General features: G+C 47.0%; 1 protein-coding gene across 5 annotated transcripts; it reads left to right on the top strand.

The window, feature by feature from the left end:
- Nucleotides 1-477: 477 nt before the first annotated feature.
- Nucleotides 478-26,077, top strand: STAM2 (signal transducing adaptor molecule 2). 5 transcript variants are annotated; one of them, XM_039380502.1, is made up of 16 exons: nt 478-577; nt 7,680-7,764; nt 9,592-9,667; nt 9,880-9,975; nt 11,700-11,846; nt 13,104-13,173; nt 13,491-13,677; nt 14,275-14,369; nt 14,980-15,062; nt 15,228-15,315; nt 15,753-15,807; nt 16,725-16,878; nt 17,899-18,038; nt 18,768-18,901; nt 23,713-23,796; nt 24,424-26,077. In XM_039380502.1, the coding sequence occupies exons 1-16, from the start codon at nt 538-540 to the stop codon at nt 24,444-24,446; spliced, it is 1,557 nt and encodes a 518-aa protein (XP_039236436.1). In that variant the 5' UTR covers nt 478-537; the 3' UTR covers nt 24,447-26,077. The 5 variants fall into 5 exon arrangements, with proteins under 5 accessions (XP_039236436.1, XP_039236435.1, XP_027589769.1 ...); XM_039380501.1 differs by having other exon boundaries at nt 479-577; nt 14,983-15,062; nt 24,424-26,076; XM_039380503.1 differs by lacking the exon at nt 478-577 and adding an exon at nt 1,453-1,496.
- The last annotated feature ends 217 nt before the right edge of the window (nt 26,078-26,294 follow it).

The following is a 26,294-nucleotide window of genomic DNA, read 5'->3' as shown; positions in this document are numbered from 1 at the left end:
CCTGCCCTCTGCCACCGCCTCAACATGGCGGCGCGTGACGTCACGAGACCCTCAGCACCGCCTCCGTCCTCCCCGTGACCTCACGGGCACCCACAGCGTTCCCTCTCCGCCTCGTGACGTCACATGCACACGCACAGCACCCATCCCGTGACGTCACGAGGACACACAGCGACCCAGTGACGTCACTAGCACGCACAGCCCCCTCCAGTGACGTCAGAGCACCCCCCCGCGCCCCCGCCCCGTCCCCGCCTTCCCGCCAGGCCCCCGCCCCGCGAGGCCCCCGCCCGGCCGGGCTGCCCCAGCCCGTGCCTGTCTCCGCCGCCGCGCTTTCGCGGCTGCCGCCCGCCCCGTCTCGCCTCGTCCCGCCGGGCCGCTCCGCCCGTGTCCCGCCCGTCCCATTATCCCGGCGGTTGGCGGCGGCGCGGGCCCGGCGCTCGGTGCGGCGGGCGGTGCGGCGCGGGGGGCAGCCCGCGGGCGGGCCGGGCCGGGCCGGGCCGTGGGTGCCGTGGGTGCCGGAGCGGCGGCGGAGCGGCCGCGATGCCGCTGTTCGCACCCAACCCCTTCGAGCAGGACGTGGGTGAGCGACAGGGCCGGGGGGCGGCGGCGGGCACCGCGCCGGGCCGGGGGCGGCGGCTTCTCCGCTCCTTCCTCCGCTCCTTCCTCTTCCTCCTCTCGCTCCTTTCCCGGTGCCCCCCCGGGATCAGTGTGGGGTCCAGCGCTGTTACTGACGGTCTGGATGAGGGGCTGAGGGGCTGGAAAGCTGGAAAACGACTTAGGAAATACAGGACAGGAGCCCAGGTGTGCCCAGGTGGGCAGGAGGCCAATGTCACCTGGGCTGTGCCAGCCCTGGTGTGTCCCAGCCCCAGGGCAGTGCCCGTCCCACCTCCAGTGCTGGGGCAGTTCTGGGACCTCAGACAGGACACGGAGGGGCTGGAGCGTGTGCAGGGAAGGGAAGGGAGCTGGGAAGGGGCTGGAGCAGCAGGAGGGGCTGAGGGAGCTGGGGGGGCTCAGCCTGGAGCAAAGGAGGCTCAGGGGGGACCTTCTGGCTCTGCAACCCCCTGACAGGAGGGGGGAGCCGGGGGGGGTCGGGCTCTGCTCCCAGGGAACAAGGGACAGGAGGAGAGGGAACGGCCTCAGGCTGTGCCAGGGGAGGCTCAGGATGGACATCAGGAAGAATTTCCCCATGGAAAGGGTGGTCAGGCCTTGGCAGGGGCTGCCCAGGGAGGTTTGGAGTGCCCAGCCCTGGAGGTGTCCCAGGAAGGCCTGGCCGTGGCACTCAGTGCTCTGGGCTGGGGGACAAGGGGGGCATCGGGCACAGGGGGGACTCCATGGGCTGGGAGGGCTTTTCCAGCCTCAGTGATTCCATGATTCTTCCTCACACCGTGATGCGTTCCCGAGGGGGAGCAGCCACTCCGTTCCTCAGCAGCATCAGGAAGCGTGCTGTGGTTTTCCTGCTCTAACTCCTGAAGTTTTCCAGCTCTTCCAGCATGTCTCAGGTGCTTTGGTGCCCCCTGCCCTCCCCTGACATTGCTGGGTTTTCAGGGATTCAGGGACTGAAGTGGCTGGTGTAAGTTCTGGTTTTCATCCTTTTCTTGATGGAATTTATTACATTATCCTTCCAACTTCCCGCGAGCTTCCCTGTAGGACCCTGTACTGACAGGTGGGGGGATTTTGGGGTGTCCTGTGCAGGAGACGATCCCTCTGGGTCCCTCCCAGCTCAGGACACTCTGACATCCCGTGGTTACAAAACCCGTGGCCGGGGTGACACAATGACTCAGTTGTTTTGGGTCGAGTTCCTGCCCTGACTTGTGCTTTCTGGAGCAGCAAACTCGTGCTGAGTACAAATTGTTCTTTTATTTTATTTTTTTTTCATTTATTTTGGTTCCTTATTTCAAATTCTTGCTGCAGTTTGATGAGTTTTTGACTCACCTTTCACGTGGCTCAGACTGAAGAATTTGTACAAGTGCATTTTGTTTTTGAACTCTCAGCTGTGCAGGATTCTTTAACAAACTTATAATTCAAGGGCTTCCAGGCTGCAGAACTTAAAAAATGGGAGTCTGTTCACTTGCAATTTCTTAATTTTTCTTGAGTGTAAAATTTATTTTTTATTTAACACTCGAATATTGATTATTTAGAATTTATCCTTATCACTTATTACAAGTAAGCAAAATTGTTTAGAATTTATTCTGATCACTTATTACAACTAAACAAAGTTTTTTAGAATTGATTCCTATCACTTATTACAATTAAACAAAATTATTTATAACTTATAATTGCTACTTATTACATTTAAACAAGTGCAGCAGAGTAGGAACTTGAATTGCTGAGGCCAAATCTTGCACTGCTTTGCCGGGAAAAATTTGTCATTAGAAGCTTTTAAAAATAATTATTACTCTGCTGTAAATGAGACCATCCAGAATTATCACATGTGGACAGTCTGTACTTTAATTTTCAGTATTTATGTGATTGGTTTTTTACTCTTTTAATGTGTATCAGGATTTAACTTTCTTTATAGTTTTTTCTTGTAAAAAAAGACACACTCCAAGGAAATAGTTGATTCCAGCTGCTGATGGCACTGGAGGGATCCTCCTCTTCCATGGCCACATCCAGGTTTTGGGGGGTTTTTTTGATTCATTGAGCTGATTTTTGGTGGAAAAGCAATTTGCCAGAGGAAAATGTGTGGCTGGTGAGTTGGATCGTCTCTGGAAGGGCAGAGCTGGGAAGTTTGGGGCCTTTTGCAGGAGCAGCAAGGAGGCAGATCCAGCTCTCCCTTCAGGCCACACGTCCCATGGGACACCTGTGGGAAATGTGCTTTTCCTGGGCCACAGCCGGATGTGCTCCCGTGGTTCCAAACATTCCAGCGGGGCCTGAATTCCTTGGATCTGCTTTGGCTGCTCTGCAGTATCACAGGATAAACCTCGGCAAGAGGATTTCAGTGGAACGTGGGTTCTTTTACCTGCTTTTCCTATTGAGGGGAACCCCCACAACCCTGAGAAGCTTTAAACTTCCTGCCTGGATCTATTCCCAGTCCATGTGCACTTGCTGTTTTCCCGGTGTTGTCCTTCCCCCCCTTCCTGGAACAACCCCCTTCCCTTTGATCCCGTGTTTACTTGCCCTCCTTTCCCAGGATGGTTGGCAGGCCCAGGGGAGCAGGAAGTGTTTTCCCTGTTTTCCCTGGGCTTTGACTGCCAGCCAGAATTCCCCAGCGGATCAGGGCTTGCTGAGCAGCTGTGGGATAACATTCCAGGTGTCCCTGTGTGCTGCTGAGGGGTTTCATTCCAGGATTGGATTTGCCTTTACCTTTGCCTGTGTCCTCTTGTCCTGGAGCTGAGTGTCCTCCTTGTTCTCCTCCTCTTTCCAGCTGCTGAGCACTTGTTTTCCAAGAGAATCTTTTCCTGACTATGGGAATTTACATTTTGTCCTGCTGGCTGTTTCTTTTCCCACTTAATCCAGCCCTCAAAGGTTTACATTTCCCTTATGTTTAATTTCCTTTAAAATTTTCTAATGTTTTATTATTTATTCATTTATTATTATTTATTTTTAATTTATTTTTATTTTATTTTATGTTCCTTTTATTCCCTTACATTTTATTCCCTTTTTTAATTTTTTGTAATTTTTAAATTTTATTTTATGTTCCTTTCCTTTTATTCCCTTGCATTTGATTTCCTTTTTCAATTTTTTAATTATTTTTATTATTTATTTAATTTCATGCTCCTTTCCTTTTATTCCCTTACATTTGATTTCCTTTTTTAATTTTTTTGGTATTATTTTTTATTATTCATTTTTATTATTTATTATTATTTATTTGATTTCATGTTCCTTTCCTTTTACTCCTTTCCATTTTGATTTCCTTTTTTAATTTTTTTTGGTTTTATTTTTTATTGTATTTTGTGTTCGTTTCCTTTTATTCCCTTATGTTTTATTTCCTTTTTAATTTTTTTGTGTTACTTTTTATTGTTTATTATTTATTTAATGCTCCTTTCCTTTTATTCCCTTACATTTTGATTTCCTTTTTTAATTTTTTTGTATTATTTTTTATTATTTATTTTTATTATTTATTTTTTTATTTTATTTTATATTCCTTCCCTTTTATTCCCTTATGTTTTATTTCCTTTTTAATTTTTTGTGTTATTTTTTATTTTTTATTATTTATTTCATGCTCCTTTCCTTTTATTCCCTTACATTTTGATTTCCTTTTTTATTTTTTGTATTATTTTTTATTATTTATTTTTTATTTTATTTTATATTCCTTTCCTTTTATTCCCTTATGTTTTATTTCCTCTTAAATTTTTTTGTGTTATTTTTTAATTTTTATTATTTATTTCATGCTCCTTTCCTTTTATTCCTTTACATTTTGATTTCCCTTTTTATTTTTTGTATTATTTTTATTATTTCTTTTATTATTTTTATTTTATTTTATGCTTATTTCCTTTTATTCCCTTATGTTTTATTTCCTTTTTAATTTTTTGTTTTATTTTTTATTATTTATTTTTCATTTCTTTTATACTTTATTTTCTATTTAACTTTCTGTTCCTTTCCTTTTACCTTCCAGCTTTCCCATGAACCCTCACCCTGCTCTCAGTGTCAGCCAGGATATATTAATCCTGATTTTTTGGGGCATTCAGGGCACAAAAAACTTTTGGGCTAAAAGTGACTTGGTAGTGACTTTTTGGTGCTAAATCAGGGCTTGTTTTCTCTGTTTCTTGCATAAAAAGTGACACAGGCGGAGAAAAAAATGTTATTTTCTAGTATATAAATTTTTTTTTTGACCTAGATGGTATTTGGGAAGCCTGGCCCAAGGGAATTGAGGACTGAAATAACAAAATATTTGGGAATTTGAAGGTGCTGGAGCTGTCAGAGTGAGGACCTGGTGCTGGAAAAGATGGAAATGGGCAGGATTTGGGGATTTGCCACGTGTTGGCTGGTTCCAATCCTGAGGATTTCTCTTCCCCTCTTCTTGGGTTTTATTTCTGTGTGTTATCCATCCCTTTCTTGGGAAAAAAGGGAAAGGAAATAGTGCAATGAGCTGGGATAGAGGCTGGAGCACCTTCCCAGGAGGAAAGGGTGGGAGGATTGGGATTGTTCAGCCTGGAAGAGAAAGGTCCAGGGAGATCTTGGAGCCCCTTCCAGGGCCTAAAGGGGCTCCAGGAGAGCTGGAGAGGGACTGGGAACAAGGGATGGAGGGACAGGACCCAGGGAATGGCTTTAAGCTGAATAAGGGTTGGTTTAGGTGGGATATTGGGAAGGAATTCTTGGCTGGGAGGGTGGGGAGGTGCTGGAATGGATTTCCCAGAGAAGCTGTGGCTGCCCCTGGATCCCTGGAAGTGTCCAAGGCCAGACTGGAGCAACCTGGGCTGGTGGAAGGTGTCCCTGCCCGTGGCAGGGGGTGGCACTGGATGAGCCTTGATGTCCCTTCCCACCCAACCCATTCCATGATTCCGTGACACTCAGCTTGGGTTTGGCTGTTGTGCGGTACAGCGACGATCCCGAAAACCTTCCCACAGTGGCAAAGCATTCCCTCTTTTCCTGTGACAGCGTTTGGAGGCAGGAGCTCCACAAGCTTTTCTCCTTTGGGCAGGAATAGCAGCAAACAACTCCCAGCCCCTTCCCAGCTGCTCATTCCAGTCCTCTCCTGGGCTGGCACAGCTCCTGCTGCAGCTGCACATCAGCTCGGGGGACTCACCCACTCCAAAATCACTCACTGGGCCTTCGCTCTTCCTGCTTTTTAAAAATCCACCAGGCAGCAGAGTGGGATTTGAGTGTTCCCTCTCTCAAAGCAAACTCGGCTCCGGCGTTCCCGCGGGAATCGGAGGGATGCAGAGGATCAGGCAGAGCACGGGTTTGGAGTTTGTGCTCTCTTAGCACTGAAAAAAAAACCTTGGAAAATGTGTCCTCCCCCAGCTGTTCCTTCTGATCAAAGGCCAAGTCTGAGCATCTGGGAAGGAGTTATCCTGCAAAATCCTCTGTGGGAAGGAGGGAAGCAGGTGGTGTTTCCTTTGGTGTGCTGGGAGGGAGAGGAGTCTCCAGAGCTGGGAGGGTTTGGAGTAGGGCAGTGCTGGGATTGGGATCCTCCCTGGGCAGCGTTTGGATCCTCCCAAAACAGGCTGTGTGGGTGCAGGAGGAGGGATTTGCCTCTGACATTCCTCCAGGTAGGGATGTGCTGGCTGGGGGAGAGGGAAAAGGCCCAGGAATGGAGAGTAGGGAGCACTGAGTGGGAGCTGTGCTGTGGTTTGGGATGTGGAAGGTGTGGAGTGAGGGATGAGCCTGGAGAAAAGGGGGCTCAGGGGGGACCTTCTGGCTCTGCAACTCCCTCAGGGATCCAGGTGGGGGTCGGGCTCTGCTCCCAGGGAACAAGGGACAGGAGGAGAGGGAACGGCCTCAGGCTGTGCCAGGGGAGGCTCAGGTTGGACATCGGGAGGAATTTCTCATGGAAAGGGTGGTCAGGCACTGGCAGGGGCTGCCCAGGGAGGTTTGGAGTGCCCACCCTGGAGGTGTCCCAGGAAGGCCTGGCCGTGGCACTCAGTGACAAGGGGGGCATCGGGCACAGGGGGGATCCATGACTCTGGAAGTCTCATCCAACCTCAGGGATTCCAGGATTCACTTCCTGGTGAAACCTGTAATCCTCAAACCCTCCTGTAGCCACGGGCAGAGTTGGGATTGTTTCACCCATGGCAGGCAAAGCTGGGCTTGACTTCCACTGAGGGTCCAGGAAAACTTCAGGACACCCTTGGGAAGCGCTTCCAAGTCTTTTGTGGAGGATAAAAGTGCCACTTGTGCCATCCTGACAAGCACCACGAGGGCAGGGAAGCTGCCCTTGGAAGGATCCAGAGCCCACGGAGTTTTCTTGTTGACCTGCCACCATTTCTCCCTGTTTCCTGTTTGCTGCTCCTGGAAAAAGAGGCACCTCTCAGAAATCCCAGGAATTCCAGAGTGGTGACCCCAGGCAGTGCTATGGAATCACGTGCCCAGGCTCTTTTCCAGGCCTTGGTGCTCTTTGCCCTTGGCTTTCCGGGCACAGCTGGTGGCTGCTGGAATTTGAGGAGCTGGATTCCTGTGGATAACGGGGTTGGATGGGAGGATTTACCCCTTGGGGATGGAGGTGTGCTTTCAAAAAGCCATTTTCCCTGGCAGAACTTCCCAGGAAACCCCAAGCTTTGTGCACCAAACACTTCAGGATAACCTTCCATGATTGTCCAGCGCTGGGGGTTGGTATATCCAGGGAATCTCCAACCTCCAGGGGCTGATTTGATTCGATTTTAATTTGATTTTTAAAAATAAATTGAGTATTAATAATAATAATAATTCACACTTCTCTTTGAATTCAGTGAAAATATCGAGTCGGTGGATTAAAATTAAACCTTAAGGCAGCAAATTCAATGTATAAAATACTTGATTTGCCGTTTTTAAAATTGATCTGCAATATTTACATGGGATTAAAATAATAAAAGCACAAATAAATAACATGAAGCCTTATCAGTTTATCCCTAAAAATGAGTGTCCTGCCCATGGCAGGGGGGGGGAACAAGAGGAGCTTTGAGGTCCCTTCCAGCCCAACCCATTCCCTGATTCCATGAAATATTAATTATTGGTGAATATCAGTATGAAGGAATTTGATAGGATGTGTTGTCTGGAATCTGAACAGCGTCTGACACTTCATAAATCTGATTTTTTCCTTCCAGAGAAAGCCACAAATGAATACAACACCAGTGAGGATTGGGGGCTTATCATGGATATATGTGACAAAGTCGGGAGCACTCCCAATGGGTGAGTTGGACCCCGGAATTCCATGGAATTCCATGTTGGTGTGAAGGATATTTCAGAGGGAAAACCCTCAAACTGCTCAAACTCCACAAATATGTGGCGTTGGCTCTGAAATTCTTTAAAAGAAATATTCCAGCGGGATTATTCCAGCACAAAACCGAGGGCATTCCAGGGTTTTTTCTGGAATTTTGCACAGCAGCCTGAGTTATTTAATGATCCGGCCTAAATTTTGGGAGGCGACTGTGCCAGGAGGAGAAAGGGGAATAGTTCCTTTGCAGGAAAATACCGATTTATGATGAGAAATTTGGGGTTGATTAGGAGGAAAAATGGGAGTGAGGGAGGAGAAAAGGGGAAAAATAGGGATGAAAACACAGATCACTTGGAATCAGTTGAAGCTGAGTGGTAATACTGGGATATAAGGGGAATTTCAGGGATCTTGGAATGGCCAAAAGATGTGGGATTTTAAGGTAAAGTGCTGAATTTTAAGGCAATTTTTTTGAGTGATAACACGTTTTAAATTTTTAATTAAACCTCAATTAGTGCACAGGCAGAATTCTGAAGGAATTTAGAATTTACAGAATTGAATTTACAGAAATTCAAATTGTAAATTCAGTTTACAGAATTGAATTTAGCAGTTGTATTTAACATATAAGATTATGACACTGAGAAAATTGAGCGTTTTTTTGGTTGTTTTGTTGTTTTCTTTGTTTGTTCTTAATTAATTACCTCCCACAAGGAATAATAGCAAATCTCTTCAATCTTTTGTTAAAAACCAAGGGGTTTAGTGCCATTTCTGTCGAGTTTTAAATCTGGTTTTGGGGGAGAGGAGATGGTAGAAAATGCAGTGGTTTGTTTTTCAAGGATACATTCAAAAATATAACTGTATAAAAATACACAATTAAATCTTATCCAGATAAGTTTTTTCCATGAGATCAAATCCTAAATTCTGAATGTTAAAATCGCTTCAGTTTTGGGTACTTTTCATCCCTCCTGCCCATCACTGAGATAATAATAAATAATTATATTATGAAAACAAATAAATATATAACTTAAATAAATATGTAACTGAAAATCAACTAAGTTGACTTTGTTTGTACCTGAAATTATGCTAAAAAATATTAAGAATAAAAGTATATTTCTGTGGCACAGAGACTTTTCTGTGCTTTGCTAATACAGCAGCTGAAGGGATATTAGTTTTCAAAATGCAGCATCAGCTTTTTCAGGGGGATTTCATGTTTTTAGGAGCTCAAAATAATAATGTTAATGAAGCTTTTCATCTGCCTGAGCCCATGTAGCTCCTGCTGCCATTAATGCTCATTTAGAGTGTGGAAAAACTCCTCAGCTGGAACATTTAAAATGCTATTTATTATTCTCTACCCACCTCAGATTGTGCTGAAAGAAATCATGAAATCCTTGTGTCCTCAGGCTCTGGAAAAGGGGATCCAAGAGCTGGAGCAGCACAAGGTGGAAACTAAATCCTTTGCAGTGGCCTCTAAAGGAACCATTTATTTAATCATTTCTTTTATAGTGATGTTTCTTCCGTTGTCTAATTCAACTTAATATCATTTTATCCCTTTGTGACCCATCAGCAGTGTTTGGAAATGGATCCAGGGGGAAAATGGAGCCTTTTCCAAGCCAATGCACAGATAGGAGCAAACAGGTGGTTAAATCTCTTTTTGAGCCCAGCCCTGGGAGAGGTTTTCAGGTTTGGGGACATTTTTTGTTCAGAAATGTTTTGGCATTTGCTGCTCATCCAGTTGGAGTGTCTGCTCTGCATTTCTCTCTGATTATTCCTGATTATTCCCGATTATTTCTCTGTTCCTTTGGCAGAGCAAAGGATTGCCTTAAAGCCATCATGAAGAGGGTAAACCATAAAGTTCCCCACGTGGCTTTGCAAGCACTGACAGTGAGTAAATCCCCCCTGCTCCCCCCAAAATCACTATTCTTGATGCAACACAGCCATTATTTGAACAATTAACCCCTTTATTAACTTCAGTTAACAACTTCATTAACACACAGTGCATGTACTAAACACAGGGTTGAATTGAACTCTTTTATTTTGGATTATTTTCACTGTTTTCACTCTTTTTCACAGTTGTATCTCTGCTTTTTTTGCAGCTTTTAGGAGCCTGTGTCTCAAACTGTGGGAAGATATTTCACCTGGAAGTGTGTTCTCGGGATTTTGCCACCGAAGCTCGAGGGATAATAAATAAGGTAAAGCTTTTCTAACCTTAAGTGCTGGGGGAGGATTATTTTGGTAATTTCTCTGCTTTGTCTCAGCATAACAAAACTAATGTTGTGGTTAATACACTTTTTCTAGTTTTGGTGCAGTTGCAGGAACTTCTCTTTGTGTTTTCACTGAAATTTGTGATTTTTACTGTCAAAAATAGTGGATTAAAGAAGCAACAGCTGCTAATCCCCCAAACGACCTGAGCAGTTTTAATTGAAATTCAAACCTGTGACTCTTCCCAAACCTGATTAATTTGATAATGGTAAATGCAGCTTTTCTTGAGGAGGGTTTTATTGGCCTTGAAGGAAACTCTGAAGTGAGAACTGTCAGAAAGTTAAATCACATTTTTACAAGGAAAAAGGTAAAATCTGCAGACAATTTTCTAGGGATTCTGAGGGTGTTGAAAGAGAAAATAGCCAAGAAAGGAAGACTGAAAGGTTGGGGTCCAGCAGCTGATGGGATTTAATCTGGATGTGATGAATTGAAAAGCACAACCAGCTTTTCCCAAATTGCTTCTCCAGCCAGAGCCAAACCTGGTTAATGGGTTAAAAAGGAGTTTTCAGCTGCATGGGAGCCCTGGAACCATCAGAGGTTGAGCAAAGCAATTAAGGGAACTTAATAAAATTGCTGGGAAGCAAAATGAGTTCACAGCTCTCCTGCTTCTTGCTTTCTGTGGAAAAATAGGTCTGCAAGTGCTCCCCTTTTCTCATTACCCACGGTCCAGGCTGAACCAGGACTCGACCTTCATGGTCTGACAGCTCCTGGAATGCCAGGGAAACCTGGAATCCCACGGGAGGATGGGCTGCTGGGGAGAATTTATCGTGGTTTTGGGAAATTATTGATGTTTTACCCTCGTCCCTGGCCCATTTTGGGGGAATAATGTGCAGAGGGCAAATAAAATCGGGAGGAAATTCAGTGGAGTGTAACAAATGTCTTTGTGCTGATCCTGAGCCCATCAAACCACGGCTTTCCTTGGAATTAAAGGCACGTTTGAGCCCAAACCTGTCAATGTTCTCACTGCTCAGAACATGTTTGCAGCCTTCCAGTGGGAGCTGATTCCTTGGCTCAGGAATCTTGGCCAGCACTGCTCTTGTGCAGAGGCTGGAGGAGAAGGTGGGAGCAGAGGAGCTGCAGGCAGAGCACGGACCTGAGCTTGCTTTGCCCCCACTCCAGGCAAACATCTCAGCCCATCCCTGCCCCTCAGCTCCCAGTTTGGGATTAGAAACTGTGCCATGAGAGGGGTGGCTCTGTGGATAATTCCTTTTTGTGGGAGAAGCTGATTCAAGGAGACACAGGGATGGTTCAGGGAGCAGGGCTTTGTGAGATTCTCTCAGCTGGCAGAAATGTGTTCTGGCATCTGAGGTCAGGAAAGGCAGGGAAGGGGGATTGTCTTCCAGGGAAAGGCAGTGTCTTGTATTAGACCAACTTTTGTGGTTGGGAGTGGAATAACAAAAGGAATGGAGAGGAAATTGAGGTAAAATATGGGGTAACTTAACACAGAAGGGCAGAAATTTGGGATAAGTGTGGTAGGTGGCCTGAATTTCTCCAAAACTAGTGAGGTGGAAACGTGGCTAACATTTGAAAAGTCAAACAGTTTGTCTTTTAACCCTTCCTTAACCACCTTAAAAGTGAATTTAAAATACCAGCACTCTTCCTGTTCGTTCTGAGGTTCAAGCACATCCCTTCCTGGGCAATTTTTGTCTTCCAGGCTCATCCCAAAGTGTGTGAGAAGCTCAAAACCCTCATGGTGGAGTGGGCAGAGGAATTCCAGAAAGACCCCCAGTGCAGCTTAATATCTGCAACTATCAAATCTTTAAAAGAAGAAGGGGTCACTTTTCCTGCAGCTGGATCACAGGTAAAAGCTGGTTTGGGATACTGTTGGATTCAGTGATCCTGGGAACAAGGGAAAATATGTCTGGGTGTGGTGACTGGAGCTTTGGATCCGAGGAGAGCAGGATCCTGGTTCCTGTTGGGCTCCTCCTTAGGCTGAGCTTCACTTCTGGCCATTCTGCTTTTTTTATGAATAAAAAAAATGGGAAAATTAGACAAAGAAGACCAGACTGAAGGCCATCCCATGATGCCCCTGTGAGTTGTTTCATTTTCTCCCAAAGATTTTTTAGAGCTTCATTTTTCTGTCACCACCTGAAGCTGAAACAATTCTGCACCCACACTTGGAATTTGGTGTTTCCTGGCTCTCATTTTGCTGCCATGAAGCACACACCCCTTCACTCTCCCTCCCAGAGCCTCCCAAAGCAGAGGGCAGTGGAATAGAGACATTTGGGAAGAGGATCTGTGCTGTGGTTTCCTTTTCCAAGTCCCCATTCCCTGTTTGGGCAGTTCCCTGTCCATGGCAGGGGTTGTCGTGGGTTTTGCAGTGGTTTCTTCTTTATTTTTTATGGTTTATTGTACATTCTCTGACTGGCAGATATGATGCCAGGTGGTTTCTTTCTAACCTTTATTCTTGATGCTTCTTAATATTTTCATGTTAATGATGAGTCAGGTGCAGATCAGCCCTGAAAATTCCAATGACAGCTCCTATTCCATATTCCTTACCCCAAGTTTACTTTGCTCCACATTAAACACCGAGGGGTTTTTTAACTTCTACAATCTTTCCTTCCTCCACAAAGATGTTTTCACTTCTAAATCCAGGCTATGTGTTAAAACATATGGTGGAAACATGGAAGGTTTGAGCACTGGCACCCAATTCCACTTCCCTGGGGGAATGAAAACTCTAGGAATGATTTCACTGTGCTGGTGTGGAGACTCAGAGTGTTTCAGTCAGCAGCTCCCATTGGGAAGGAGGGGTGAAGGACAAAGGTGCAAAGAGTCATTTCTCACTTTAATAAGTATGACTAAATATAATAAATACGAGTAAAATAATTATTTAAATGTTACTTATATTAAATCTCAATATTTATTTTACTTCTTCCCCTGCTGAAAACAAAACCTGGCTGATGTTCTGAAGACTGGTGATTTTTCCTTCTTGAAAGTCATCTTGATTCCTTAAGGCAGCTGACCAGGAACAACTTGGTGCTAATTTTTTAAATATATAATTATAGAGGTTTGTTTTTTTGTTTGTAACCTGAATTTTCTGTTGTTCCTACCTTTGCAGGCTTCCACCAATGCTGCTAAGAATGGTTCATCAGCCAGCAAAACCAAAGAAGATGAAGATATAGCTAAAGGTAAGTTAGATTTGTGCTCCAGGGAAATGGGAATTTGGGCTCTTTTCTGCCTCATAGAATTGAAATCAAATTCCCAGCAGGCTGGGAGTTGGAATACTGTGCCACTCATGGTGTTTTCCTCACCCATGAGGATCTGGGGTAAGATATATTCTTCCCCATCAGAGCCATTTGCACTCGAAATTTTAAATCTTAGAGAAGCAGACCATGTTTAAATAACACAATAAATACTATTTTTATTACATTAAGAAATCAAGCCACCTTTGTATACAGGGCTAAGCACACAAGACATCTGATTTTTCTTTCTCCCTTAACTGTAGCCATCGAATTGTCTCTGCAAGAGCAGAAGCAGCAGCAAACAGAGACCAAATCCTTGTACCCAAGTGCAGAAATGCCCCAGAACACCCAGAGCCTGAGGAAGGTGCGAGCCCTGTATGACTTTGAAGCTGTGGAGGACAATGAGCTCACCTTTAAAAGTGGAGAGATTATTTTTGTTTTGGATGACAGGTATAACACGCTCACAGGGAGGGGGGGACTTTATCCCACCGTTATTTATCCCACAAAATAATGTTTTCTTAGGATGGTAGACTTTTCCTGGTAGAAACATCCTGTCACTCTGGCCTCCCTCACACCCCTTTATCTTCCTTTTGTCTTTCCATCCTCCTCTTTTTGACCTCTAGTGCAGACAAACTCAAGGATTTCATGCAATTTGTAGTTTTTTAAGATAAGTGTTAGTTGGTTGTGTGCCATCACAGAGCTGAATTCCAGCTGCTTCCAGCATTTGTTCAATCTCTGGCTATCAAGGAGCACATTTGGTAGGGATAAAAGTGATCATAAATAGCTGGAGTGATTCTTGTTGTTACCACCTGTAGATATACAGAGAGTTATAAAGGAATCAATATAAAGAATTGATGAATTGTGTTAAGTTTGGAGTGATTCCTGGTCCCCTTATTCCTCTTCCTCCCTTCCCTCCCCTTTGCCCCAGCTCCTGGCTGTGGCTTGGTGTTAATCTCTGTACTCAGAATCACAGGTTTCCTGTAAAAAGCCCCAAATGTGTCTCTGTTTTAATACCCAGGGGTTTTTAATCCATCTTTATTCCCCCAGTGACGCCAACTGGTGGAAAGGTGAAAACCACAGAGGAGTGGGGCTGTTCCCATCCAATTTTGTGACCTCTGACCTGACTGTGGAACCCGAGGCAGGTGAGTCACCTGCCCAAAACTCAGGAGTTATTTTAGAAAGGCAGGTTTATGCTGCAGCTAATTAGCCCCTCAGCAAAATAATTCCCTGATAATCAGCCTGGGGAAAGAACTGAGAGACATCCTGCCCTTGTTTCAAACCAGCAACCACAGATCACAGCTCGCTGTAATCTCTGTTTTCTCCTCTTAAGTTTTCCATTTCTTCCTCCTCTTACAGAAATTTGGTTCAGCTCACCAGAGCTGTTTGTCACTGACATATTACACACATGAATCCAGTAAATTTTAAAGTGTCACATTCTCTCTTCAGACCCAAGAACAACATCCCCACCCGTGGCAGGGGGTTGTCAGAGTCACATTGTTGGCTCCATCCAAGCCCAGGAGACCAAAATAAACCTCAGCACTCAGGACTTGGCTGGAAGGGAATGTGTTGGAGGTGGTTTTTAGCTTTTAGGTTTTCCAGGCAAACCCATTTGCCTTTCACTGGGTGCATCACTGCTTGAAGCACTTATTCAAACATCTCTGCCCTTTAAAGAACTGATGGATTACAGGGAGGAAATGTGTGTTTTAAGTTAACCTAGAGCTGCAGAAAAGAAACTCATCTTTGTTCTTCCAGCAGCTGTGGATAAAATCTCTGCTCCTGAGGATACTGCAGAAGAAATTAAGAAAGCAGAGCCTGAGCCAGTTTATATAGATGAGGTATGGAGCCACTTTAAATGTAAAATATTGCTGAGCTTTTGCATCCTTTTGCTGCTGAATGCTGGCAGATAATTCTTTTTGCATAAAGAACTTTTACTTGAAAATTCAAACGGTCTCTGCGTCGGTTGGGAAATAAAAGTTCTTAATCTTCTCTTCACCTTCCAGGATAAGATGGATAAAACACTGCAGGTGCTCCAGAGCATAGATCCTACAGATTTAAAGCTTGATTCTCCAGATCTTCTCGACTCAGAAGGTACTTGGAGCACTAAGCTATTTTTCTAATATTATTTCTGCTCACACAATTACCTTTTGTGGCTCGAGCTGGTGGTTCTTTTGTGTTTATTTTAAGCTTAGAGGAACCGTGGTCTGTACCAAGAGAGTGCTGCAGAACAGTTTCTCTCCCAGTGGGAGTGTGGGGCTCTGTGTATAATTTGAATTTCTTTAATAGTTCCAAGCCAGCTCCATGTTTAGCAGAGCAATTTGCATAGCTTCCAGCTCCCAGAAAATGCCTGATCTTTGCAAGATCCAAATCCCAGCTCTCAGCTCAGCAGTTATCAAAATAACATAAAAAAATTGGATTTTTACCCGGCTACACAAAAATCAATTGCTTGTTTCAATAAATGCTTTTGGCTGCATTTAAGCTCTTAATTTGTGCAGGATATTAACTACCTCAACACTTTGTGCTCACAGATATCTGCCAGCAGATGGGTCCAATGATAGATGAAAAACTAGAAGAGATAGACAGGTGAGCCTAATGAAGCTTCTCCTGTTTACTGATTTACTTCAAATTCTGCAGTTAGAATAATATTATTTTTTTGTGCTACTTTCATCTCCCAAGCTGGAAAACCTTGCAAGGAAACTGTGACAACCCTCCCTTTATTTTTTTTTAATGCTGAAGTATTGAGTTCCCAGGGGGTGCACTCAGGTTTGGTTGCTGCTCTCCAAAATTTCCTGCAGGAGTCAATGGGTGCATTTTATTTTGGCATTTTTTTTTTTTGGCTGGAGCCTTTTGCAGCCTGGCCAGAGGTTGGAATTTTCAGTGTCCTGCTCAGCATCCATGACAGGAAAATCTGTTCAGTGTTATCTTCACCTCTCCCTCCCCAGATTTGGGCTTCCAAGACCTGAAGGAGCCAGGAAAGATGGAGAGAGACTTTTTACAAGGGGTGGAGGGACAGGACACAGGGAATGGCTTCCCACTGCCAGAGGGCAGGGAGAGATGGGATATTGGGAAGGAATTGCTGGCTGGGAGGGTGGGGAGGCCCTGGCCCAGGTTGGGCAGAGAAGCTGTGGCTGCCCCTGGATCCCTGGAAGTGTCCAAGGCCAGGTTGGACGGGGCTTGGAGCAACCTGGGCTAGTGATGACCCTTATTTCCCTCCAACCCAACCCATCCCATGATTCTGTGATTTCTGGGGATATTTGGGGGTGACAATACCCCTGGGAGTTGCTTGTCTCATGGCAGCCTTGGGGAGGGATAGTTTTGCACCACTTGGGCTCTCCCTCCAGTCCCAGAACAGCAATTTTCCAATATAAATGGGTAAAAACTTGACCATTTACGTTTTAAGGCTTAATTTTTCTTGCACATTCCAGGCTGTTTAAGGAACCACTTCCCTTTTTGCCCCCTCTAAAGGAGCTCAGTGTCTTTATTCCTTTGTTTTGAACCAGGAAACATTCCGAGTTGTCGGAGCTGAACGTGAAGGTTCTGGAAGCTCTGGAGCTCTACAACAAGCTGATGAATGAGAGCCCCATGTACTCAGCCTACTCCAAACTCCACCACCCTGCACAGTTCCCACCCACGTCCTCGGGGGTCTCTGTGCAGGTCAGTATCCCTGGATCTGGGAATAGAACTCGGGATTTCTGTTTGGAAGGACGACAGCAAACACGAAGCGAGCCCACGAGCGACCTGACACTGCCTGGGGGGGCTTTTTACAGCCTTGCCAGGAGAACCCGAGGGATGCACTGATGGCTCTGCTTGGCCAGTGTTGAAAATTCCACAAGATTCCTCCCGTGGTTCCTTTTTTACACTTGGAATTGTGTGTCTCAGCTCCTGCTGTGAGTCATGTCAGTCCCCGAGTGGAACGTTCCCTTCTTCTCTAATGGAGGGGACGGGGGTGAACTGCAATATAATATTAATCCCAAGTGTGGTTTTTTTTTCTAAATATGGAAACACCCCCCTTTTAGGTCTTTTTAAAGGAATGAACATGTTCCATCAGTTATAATGCCTGGATAATAACATATTTATTAGTTACAAGCACATATTCAGGCTCAGGAGCGTTTTACGGTGTCCCCAATGTGCCTATTGAGGGCTCGAGGAAAAAAAAACCAGAGGAGAAGGAGAGGTTTTAAAGCACAGAATGAGGGTTTTTACTTGAAGTGAATTTTACTTTAATGTTAATTGTTCAGTGGGAAAAGAATAGTTGCCATAGCAACTGCCAGATCTGAAAATATGTCAGTTAAAAGTAATTCCGTGTCCTTAACTCCCGGTGACGATGGAAAATTCATTATATCTGGAGGTTAGAAAGTAATTTAAGCCAAAAGGCAACTGGAGTTTGCTGCTCCTTCCAAGATTCCTGCTTCCAGTGGTCAGAAATGCGGGATAATGCTGGCCATGCTGGGCTTTGGGAGTGGTTATTTGGGACAAACCGTTCCTTCAGTGCCCATAAATCATCCCAAATCCAAACCCAGTGAGCTCCTTAGTCCTGTGATACCCGAATTTTGAGGAAATCTCGTATTATTTAAGCCAGAAATGCAAGAAGTTAAAAGGGTTTTATCTTTCTGATGGTTTGATTTCCAAAATGTGCTGAAGAAATCTCAGGTTCCTGCTGGATTTTCTTTGCAGTCGTATCCCGTGCAGCCTCCCAGTGGGAATTACATGCTCCAGGGGGTCCAGCAGGTCTCCATGTCCCCAGGGTACAGCCTGGCACCTCAAAGCCTCAATTCCTCGGGAGCCACTCAGCCCCCTCAAGCTGCTTATTTAAGGTATGGATCCACCAAATTCCTCTCCCAGGGGGGAATTCTGCTGCTTTGCCTGGAAGTGCCACGTTCTTGTCATATTTATATTTACAGTGACACGGAATTTTGAAAGGAAAACACCAATTTTACTGAACTGGGTATGAGTGGGAACTTTATTAGGGATATAAAATTGGATGTTTCCCAGGAAGTTTTTAAGGGATGAAGCTTGAAAAGGAACCTCAGACTTCAGGTTTAACCACCCAGCCCCAGAGAGTAAAAATTAAAGAGATTCCACAGAGATTCAGTATATTAATTCAGTATATTTCACAGAATATTCTGAGTGGGGAGGGACCCACAAGGATCATCGAGTAGCAAAATTGTTGAAGAATTTTGGGGGTGAAAACATTTTTCCTGCAAAAGCCTTAAAAACCTGCCAAGTTACAGGCATGAAAATTATGGAAAGGGAGTATTCCTGGGAAATTCTCTGTTCATTAACATGGGAGAGTAACAGGAGGGAAACCTGGGGCTGCAGCTGGTTTGGGTTGTGAGGGTGTGTGTGTAAAAAATGTGGGTTTGTAGCCAGAAAGCCACTGAATACCTTGAAAAACGACCGTTTGGTTCACGTTACGTTTAAATTTCTGTGTTCTTAAAGCCCCCAGCTTGCTCTTGGAGCAGCCACTGGTGTTGTTTGTGAAGCTGGTTGTGGGGTGGATGGCCATGAGTGGTGAGAGTGAGCCCTGTGTTGTCTCCCTGCAGCCCAGGCCCCGAGCCCGCTCTGCCGCAGCCCTTCCCGAGTGCCGGCACGGCCGCCTTCCCCCAGCACCAGATGGGAATGCCCGTGGACATGGCAGCATTCCAGAGCAGCACAGCCACTCTGCCTCAAGGACCAGGTTATCCCGTGGCACTTCCCGCTCACTCCCTTCTCCAGCAACAAACAAATTACCATCAGCAGCCTCTGCTTTAAAACCACCAGCTCCCATTCCTGAATTAGGGAATGACCACCCGACCTAATGATCTTTCTGAATCCCTGCCATGGATATCAAAGTACATCTTCCTTTTCCAATAACCCAGCTCGCTGCAGAGTAAAAATAGGCACCAGCTCTGATGGTGATTTGCATATTTGCATCTTGAACTAGATTAGGGGATGGTTTAAAATAATTCCAGATTCCTTCGAGCCCTTCTTTTCCTGCGCTTTCAGGAAACGCCACTTTGTGAGTCTTTGAAAGATGGTCCCAAAATAATTCCCTTTTTAATGTGTTTCTGGAAGCTGGAGGAAGCTGAGACGTCGCTCGGTGTTGCTTTTGCCTCCTCTGGTGTCTCCTGTAATCCTTCTGTCCCGGTGGCTTTAGGGAATCTCTGCAGTTTGGAGACCTGGAATGGGAGCGATCCGTGAGTCCAGCGGGAAGAGGGTTTGATACGGTGACAGGGAGGACGTGACGTGATCCTGTGGGAACAGGAGGTTTTTACAGTGCTGCCTCGGGATGTTTTGGAAGATCCAGAGAACTGGAGCGTTCTTCTTGAAGGAAACAAGTTTTACCAGAATTCCCTTGTCTTTTGGCAGAGGTGGCACTGCAAGCACAAGTCTCCTTGGGAAGAGCTGGCAAGGGATGCTCCCAGCCAGATCCAAGGTGCTGAGCCAGGAACTTGCACAGAATCTCTTTTTCTTTTCCTTTTTGGATGTATTTAGAAGTGAAGGAGCATTGTACTTCCTTGTGGGAAAGGAGGGGGCTCGAGGATGTTTGGAGCTCCTTCAGACTGTGAGGATCTGCCTTGTTCCCCTCCCAGGGGGGAGCTGAGTGGAACAGGAATCGCCTCGATGGGACCAGGGGGTTCTTCCTCTCTTGGATTTCCTTTCTCTGCCGCCGTGTCCGTGTCTAAACGACCATGGATCACAGAGGAACTCTTGGGAAAGGTGGATTTAAGGCAGAATCCACGTGCTGGTGGGTGGGAATGTGCTCCCCACACAAGGAGTGGCAAACAACAGCCGTGTCCCTGAAGCTGGGAAGTGTGGCTGAGAAAAGAAATCCAAGGATTTCTTCCCTGATGCACTTTTTAAAGGGGTGGGGTTTGTACCAGGGAGCAGATGAGCTGGATTATCCTTATCCATATCCTGGGAATGTGGGATTTCTTTCTTTTTTTCTGTTTCAACACTGAAAAAATCATTCTGTTCCTTTTCCCTCCTCACTGTAGCAAGGTCACATCCATGCCTGCTCTAACAACCTGTGGGGAGTAATAACCCTTAGATTGGGCAAATAATGGAAGCAATTCACTGATACAAACATCTGGATTCGATCCATGGAGCTCCCAGATGTCTCCATAAGTATTTTTGGTGTCTGAATTCTGTCCCCAGTTGGAATTCCCAGATTCTGGGCTGTTGAGTGACCCAACCCCCCCCTTCACTCAGCACCTCCTCCCCTGGTTTCACCTTTTATTTAATGATCATGACCTTCTGTTCACTTGCAGCCTCGTGCTCATGCAATAAGGTGTTGAGAACCTGCTCTTTAAATCACTTTTTATTTAAATTTGTGCAATTGGGAGGGAGATTTTTTTTGTCTTTCCTTTTGACAGGCCTTTAATTTGTCTTGATCCTTCCCCTGGAAGTAGCTCAGTACAAACAGCACCCGTGGCAATACTGAAGTGTTTTGATAACTTGTTCCTTGTGTCTTTTAAGGAAATTAATTGATTTCAATGCTGCTCTTCCAAATTCTTGTTGTTTGGAGCTTTTGTTGTAAGAGTTGACTTTGTTCCGAGTTGGTTTGTGGTCAAATTAAACTTTGCTCTTGTTGGTGTAAATCCTCCATGTTTGTTAGGAATTTGGGATTGGTGTTTTCCGAGCTTTGGCCCAAGAGAAATCTTGAATGGAGCCAGCCAAATGTGATTTGATTATGTTCAGTTCCTTGTTAAATATAAATAATGTATATACTCATTTGTCTGAGGTTTTCTACGCAGCTCCACACACGCCTGGACTTTTCTAAAAGCAGGATTTGTCCTCCTCTCATCTCTTCTCTTCCTAACTCTGTGATATGCAACTTGTAGATAGTGTAAAATAATTTAATTATTATTAAACCAGTGTATTTAGAGGGGGGGTTGCTGTTTCTCTTCACACTTGTAGACACGATCATATTTATTTTTAAGGCCTGATTGTAACTGAACATGCTGCCAAAGGATTTCTCTAACTCCAGATTTCTACCTTAGGTTTGTACCTGCTGTTTTCTATTGGGAATTCACATTGGGAATTCTATTGGAGAACTCCTGCTTTTTCATATAAACCCTTAACATAGGAACCCGGGCGACTTTGTAACGAGAACTTTATCGGGATATATTTGTTTCATGGGTGTTCAGTACCAATAATAGATTCATTTTCTCCTGCTGTGAGTTGGTGACCTGTTCTGTCCGTTCAGCTTGTCCTTGTCACCCCACCCAGGGTGGGCTGAGGGGTCGTGCTGTCACCTGATGTGACCAAGGCTTTGTCTGTTCGATTGGCTGCAGAAATAATGTTAAAAAATCAGATTGTTCCAACCTTCCAAAGGATGCTGCGTGTTCATTGTGCTGGTGGTGGGACAGCGGGCTGGAGCTGTGGCCTCTCTCAGGAACTATTTCCTGAGAGGAAGAGGATTTTTTTTGCCTTGTTTTTATCTTTTCTAAGAACTTCTTGGTTACACTGAGCACTGCGAGGTGTCTGGAGTGAGTCATGGTTGTTAACAAACACACCTGAGGAGGAGTCTCTTGGCTGTGCACTTAATTCCCTGTCAAAGGAGGAATTCTCTTTGCTAAGTGATTAATTCCATGTTAAAAGAGGAATTCTTTTTGCCACAGGGTTTAATTCCCTGTTAAAAGAGGCAAAATCTGAGTTGTCTGAATGAGACTGAGATTTCTGGCTCATCCCAAATACAAATGAATCCTTCAATCCTGCTGCTAAAGCTGTGCATGGGCAACAAAAACGTGGGCAAGGAGCCTGATGTAGCAACCCCAGAAATTGTTTTTACACATAAATCTCCTGGTTCTCATCATTTATTTCCAGCCCCTTGGAGTTGCTGACCCCGGTGGGTTGATTTTGGGTCACTTCAGGCTGAAAATATAAACTTTACCAGCCCTTATAAAGCCAAATCATATCCTGAATTACTGGGAAATGCTGGGTTGCTTTTCCTTTTGCATCCCAATCTTGCCTTGCTGGAGTGAGCCCTCATCCATTGGGTTTTCTGGACAGAACCTTTCCTTGGGAAATCAGCCTCCCCACCATTAATGTGTGAAGAAAAATGCCTTCCCAGGACCAATTTAATGATGCAACTGAAAGTAAAAATAATCTCATTTCAACTCCAGCCTTCGTGACCCACATTCGTCTTGGACAAAGAAACCAGGCTGCTCCTGCCAGGCAGGAATTAAAGGATTTGGAGTCTGGAGCGAGGGAGGGGGACGTTGGACCCTCCCCAGGATCCATGTGTGTGCTCAGAGTGCAGGTGTGAGATCACTCCAGAGCCAGGCACGTTCCTCCTCCTGCTCATCCCGGTGGGAGGTGTGATGTGTGATGTGCCTGTAGGTGAAGCTCAGCACTGGGAAGCAGGAAATCCAGGTCCTGCTTCCAGCGCTTCCGCAGATTTCAGCTTCAAACAAATCACTTCGTTTCCTGCTTTAGCTTTTTTTCCTCCACGCCCTGGACTTTGGAGCACCCTCCCTGCCTGGGAGTTGATGCCAGTTCGTGCTGATGGGGCTGGGAAGGGCTGGGCAGTGCCCTGCCGGTCCTGGCTCAGCTTGAGGGGTTAAACCAGGCTCCGAGGGTGGAGCTTGTCCCGAGCACCCCTGTCACATCTCCCTTTGCCAGTAATTCGGGTTGGAAGGGAAATTAAGGATCACCCAGTGCCACCCTCTGCCATGGGCAGGGACACCTTCCACCAGCCCAGGTTGCTCCAAGCCCCGTCCAACCTGGCCTTGGACACTTCCAGGGATCCAGGGGCAGCCACAGCTTCTCTGGGCAACCTGGGCCAGGGCCTCCCCACCCTCACAGGGAAGGATTCCTAATCTCCAATCTAAACCTTTTCCTGATGGATGTAGGATAATTTGACAGCTGAGAGTCGGGGTAACAAGGTGTCTCTCCCCTGTTGTGTTAATTGGTGGCTGCTGGTAGCGAGGTCTCCAGGTGTCCTGAGGGATGGGGAATAGCAAGGACTCACCTGCCAACAATTCCTTCCCAACATCCCATCTCTCCCTGCCCTCTGGCAGCGGGAAGCCATTCCCTGTGTCCTGTCCCTCCATCCCTTGTCCCCAGTCCCTCTCCAGCTCTCCTGGAGCCCCTTTAGGCCCTGGAAGGGGCTCTCAGCTCTCCCTGGAGCCTTCTCTTGTCCAGGTGAACCCCCCCAGCTCTCCCAGCCTGGCTCCAGAGCAGAGGGGCTCCAGCCCTGGATCCTGCGGCCGCAGCGCTGCGGGACGGGGCTGTGGGAATGGGGACGGGGCTGTGGGAATGTTCTCCTGGGGTTCTCGTTCCCAGCCCCGCCCCGGGGCCGCCCCCGCCCGCCGCCCCCTCCCCAGCGGCTCCGCCCCGGCGGCGGAGGAGCCGGGCCGGGATCCGGGAGATCCGGGATAAGCGGGATAAGCGGGAGAGCCGGGCAGCGGCGATCGGGGCGCCATGGCCGCGGTGGGTGCGGGGTTCGGGGGGCGGCAGCGGGGGGGTGGCGGTGCCGCGACCTTGACGCTTTGTCCCCCGCAGGTGACCAGGGGCACCGCGACGCGCCGCAGCCGCCTCAAGCGCTCGGACGGCAGCACCACCTCCACCAGCTTCATCCTGCGCCAGGTCAGCGCCCGGGGGGCTCGGCGGGGGCTCGGCGGGCCGGGGGGGCTCCGGCCCGGCCGGCCCGGGGGAGCGGGACCCGCCGGTCGCGGTGCCGCAGCCCGGGGATGCTCCGGGTCCGCCTCAGCCGGGGATGCTCCGGGTCCGCCTCAGCCGGGGATGCTCCGCGTCCTGCTCCGGGTGCGGGGCAGTTCGGGCTCGGGGCAGAGCTGGGATATCCCCGGGAGCTGCGGAGCGCGGCCCCGAATCCCGGCTGGAGTGGCGGTTTGACGGGATGAACTCGTGGGTCGTCCTCGCCTTCCCTTCCCCGGCTGCGACTGAGCCCTCGGGCTGGTTCTCTGGTTATTCCCCGTGACGCCCTGGGCGAGAGGGGCACTTGTCGCAGGGAATGGAAGCTGAGGTTTTAGCGAGCTCCTGACTTTAGGATTTCTGGGAAGAAAATGTTTTAAAGGTGTCAAGAGCATCAGCAGCTCAGCTGGGGCTCCTCAGGGCTAATTATACAGCCCCCTGTGCTCCCCTTGGCACTGCAGGAGCAGTGGTACCATCATGGAACCCCCTGGTAATAGTTCCCCTTTCCCTTCCCTGTCTCCCTTTCCCTTCCCTGTTCCCCTTTTCCGTCTCTAATCCCAGTCTCCCACTCCTGCCTGCCCTGAGTAAAAGACAGACTGACATCCCGAGCCTCCCTGAAGCATCACTCTCACCTGGAAGACGCATCTCAGAGGAAATGTTATTAATTTGATTTAAAAGGAGAGGAGGTGGAACATTTCCCAGAGCACAGACCTGTATCCCAGATTCCTCGGTGACTTTAGCAGAAATTTAAGGAAGCTCAGGGAAAGCTGAACTGGGCCCTGGATGGATTTGGGGACACTTGTCATGTGTGTCGTGCCCAGGCCGTGGCAGCTGCGAGGTCGGTCTGTCAGGGAGAGGGATTTTAATGACCCGGGGAAGTTTGATTTTGCTTTGTGGCATCTCCTTGTCAGCTCCAGCCCGGAGCAGAGCCAGAGAGTCCTCGTTCCCAGGGTGACATGTGAGAGCCTCAGCAAGAATCTGCTGCTCAGTGTGATCTCAGCCGTGGAAATGGGAGCTGAAACAAGGATAAGGGAATAGAAAGGCAGTTTTAGGATGTGTTGGGATGTCGAGGAGGTGTTGCCGTGGGCCCTCCTGGGGGGTGTCCCGGAGAAGCTCGGTAGGAATGTTGTTTCCAGAGGTGGATTTTGTGCCCTGTGGAAATTGAGGGTTTGTGATTTAGGCGGAGGGTCATCAGCGTCACTTGGTGTCTGAGGGAGCAGGACATGACGTGGGATTTTGGGAGCCTGGCCTCTGCCAGTCGGATTTGGGAGGACAGGGGGATCCACTTCTCTCCTGACCCCTCCTGAGGGGGTTGATTTACACACTGGAAGGGCATTGCCAAATTCTAACAGGAAAATCAGGTGCTGGGATGTTTTCCCTGTCCTTCCCTCTCACTGGGAAGCTTTCCCTAATAGCAACCAGGCTCCACCAGCCACAGTGGGAGGTAAAGTCCCACCAGCAGGGATTAAGTCCAGGGAACAACTGTGCTGGTTGTAGGGCTCATTTAAAAACAAACAGGAATTCTGTCAGTGAGATCTGCAATAAATGTCCCAAAGGACTTTAAACCTTTCACAGAGCTCGTATGTGCTAAAAATTGAGCACCAGCTTCTCGTCCAAGTCCGAGATACCCATGGAAATTGTATCCTTGGTTTCCTTCTGTGTCAGGAGAGACACAGCTCCCCGGGATTTGAACTCGTTATTTGACTTTTCATTGTGTTACATTTAATTTCTGGCCTCTCAATCTAATTTAGGAAGGGGATAACGTTTGGGCAACTTTTGGGTTTGCCTTTTCGCCCACCCCACGTGGTGAGAAAGCAAAGAGGGTCCTTGGGGCCGAGTCCTGTGTGTGGCCACAAGGACAGAGCTCCCGACTCCATGTGGGAAGCTGGGGGTGCCCCTCGTGTCACACGTGCTGGAAATCGAGGGGATGATGTTTCAAAACCCCAAAGAGCTGCCCAGGGAGGGAGATCCTCGTGTCCTGGGGTGACCTGGGGTGCAGGATGTCCCCAGGGGGTTGGTGACACAGCCGAGGCTGCGACCAAACCCGGTGCTGGAGGAGTTAAGTGTGGCCTTGGAGCAAGGAATGGGTGCACCAAAGTGTCCCTCTGACGTGGCAGGTGCTGCTCAATTATAGTTAAGAACCCCCTTAAGGGACAGAAGTCAATTATAAGACACTAAGTAGGGCAGCTGAAAACATGTGCTTGTAATTCCACGGGATGCTGCCGGAAGAATTCCTGGTTGTGCTTTCTGGAAGGTTTCGTCTTTCTGCCCCTTGTTGTGTGACCTGTGACCACACACAAGTTGTTTTTTCCCTTGGAATTCTGGTAGCATCGCTTTTACTCCCTGGGATTTTTTTTTTTAGGGAATTTATTTCACTGAGGAAAGTGAAGTGACCTGTGGAGAACAACAAGTGACAGCGGGAGAGGAAAGGG

Source organism: Pipra filicauda, unplaced genomic scaffold (assembly GCF_003945595.2).
Source record: "Pipra filicauda isolate LSUMZ 115617 unplaced genomic scaffold, ASM394559v2 scaffold196_size3971931_pilon, whole genome shotgun sequence".
In the NCBI taxonomy this organism is placed as follows: Eukaryota; Metazoa; Chordata; class Aves; order Passeriformes; family Pipridae; genus Pipra; species Pipra filicauda.
Note: the sequence above shows the minus strand (reverse complement) of the source record. Positions and strands in the feature narration are given on the sequence as shown.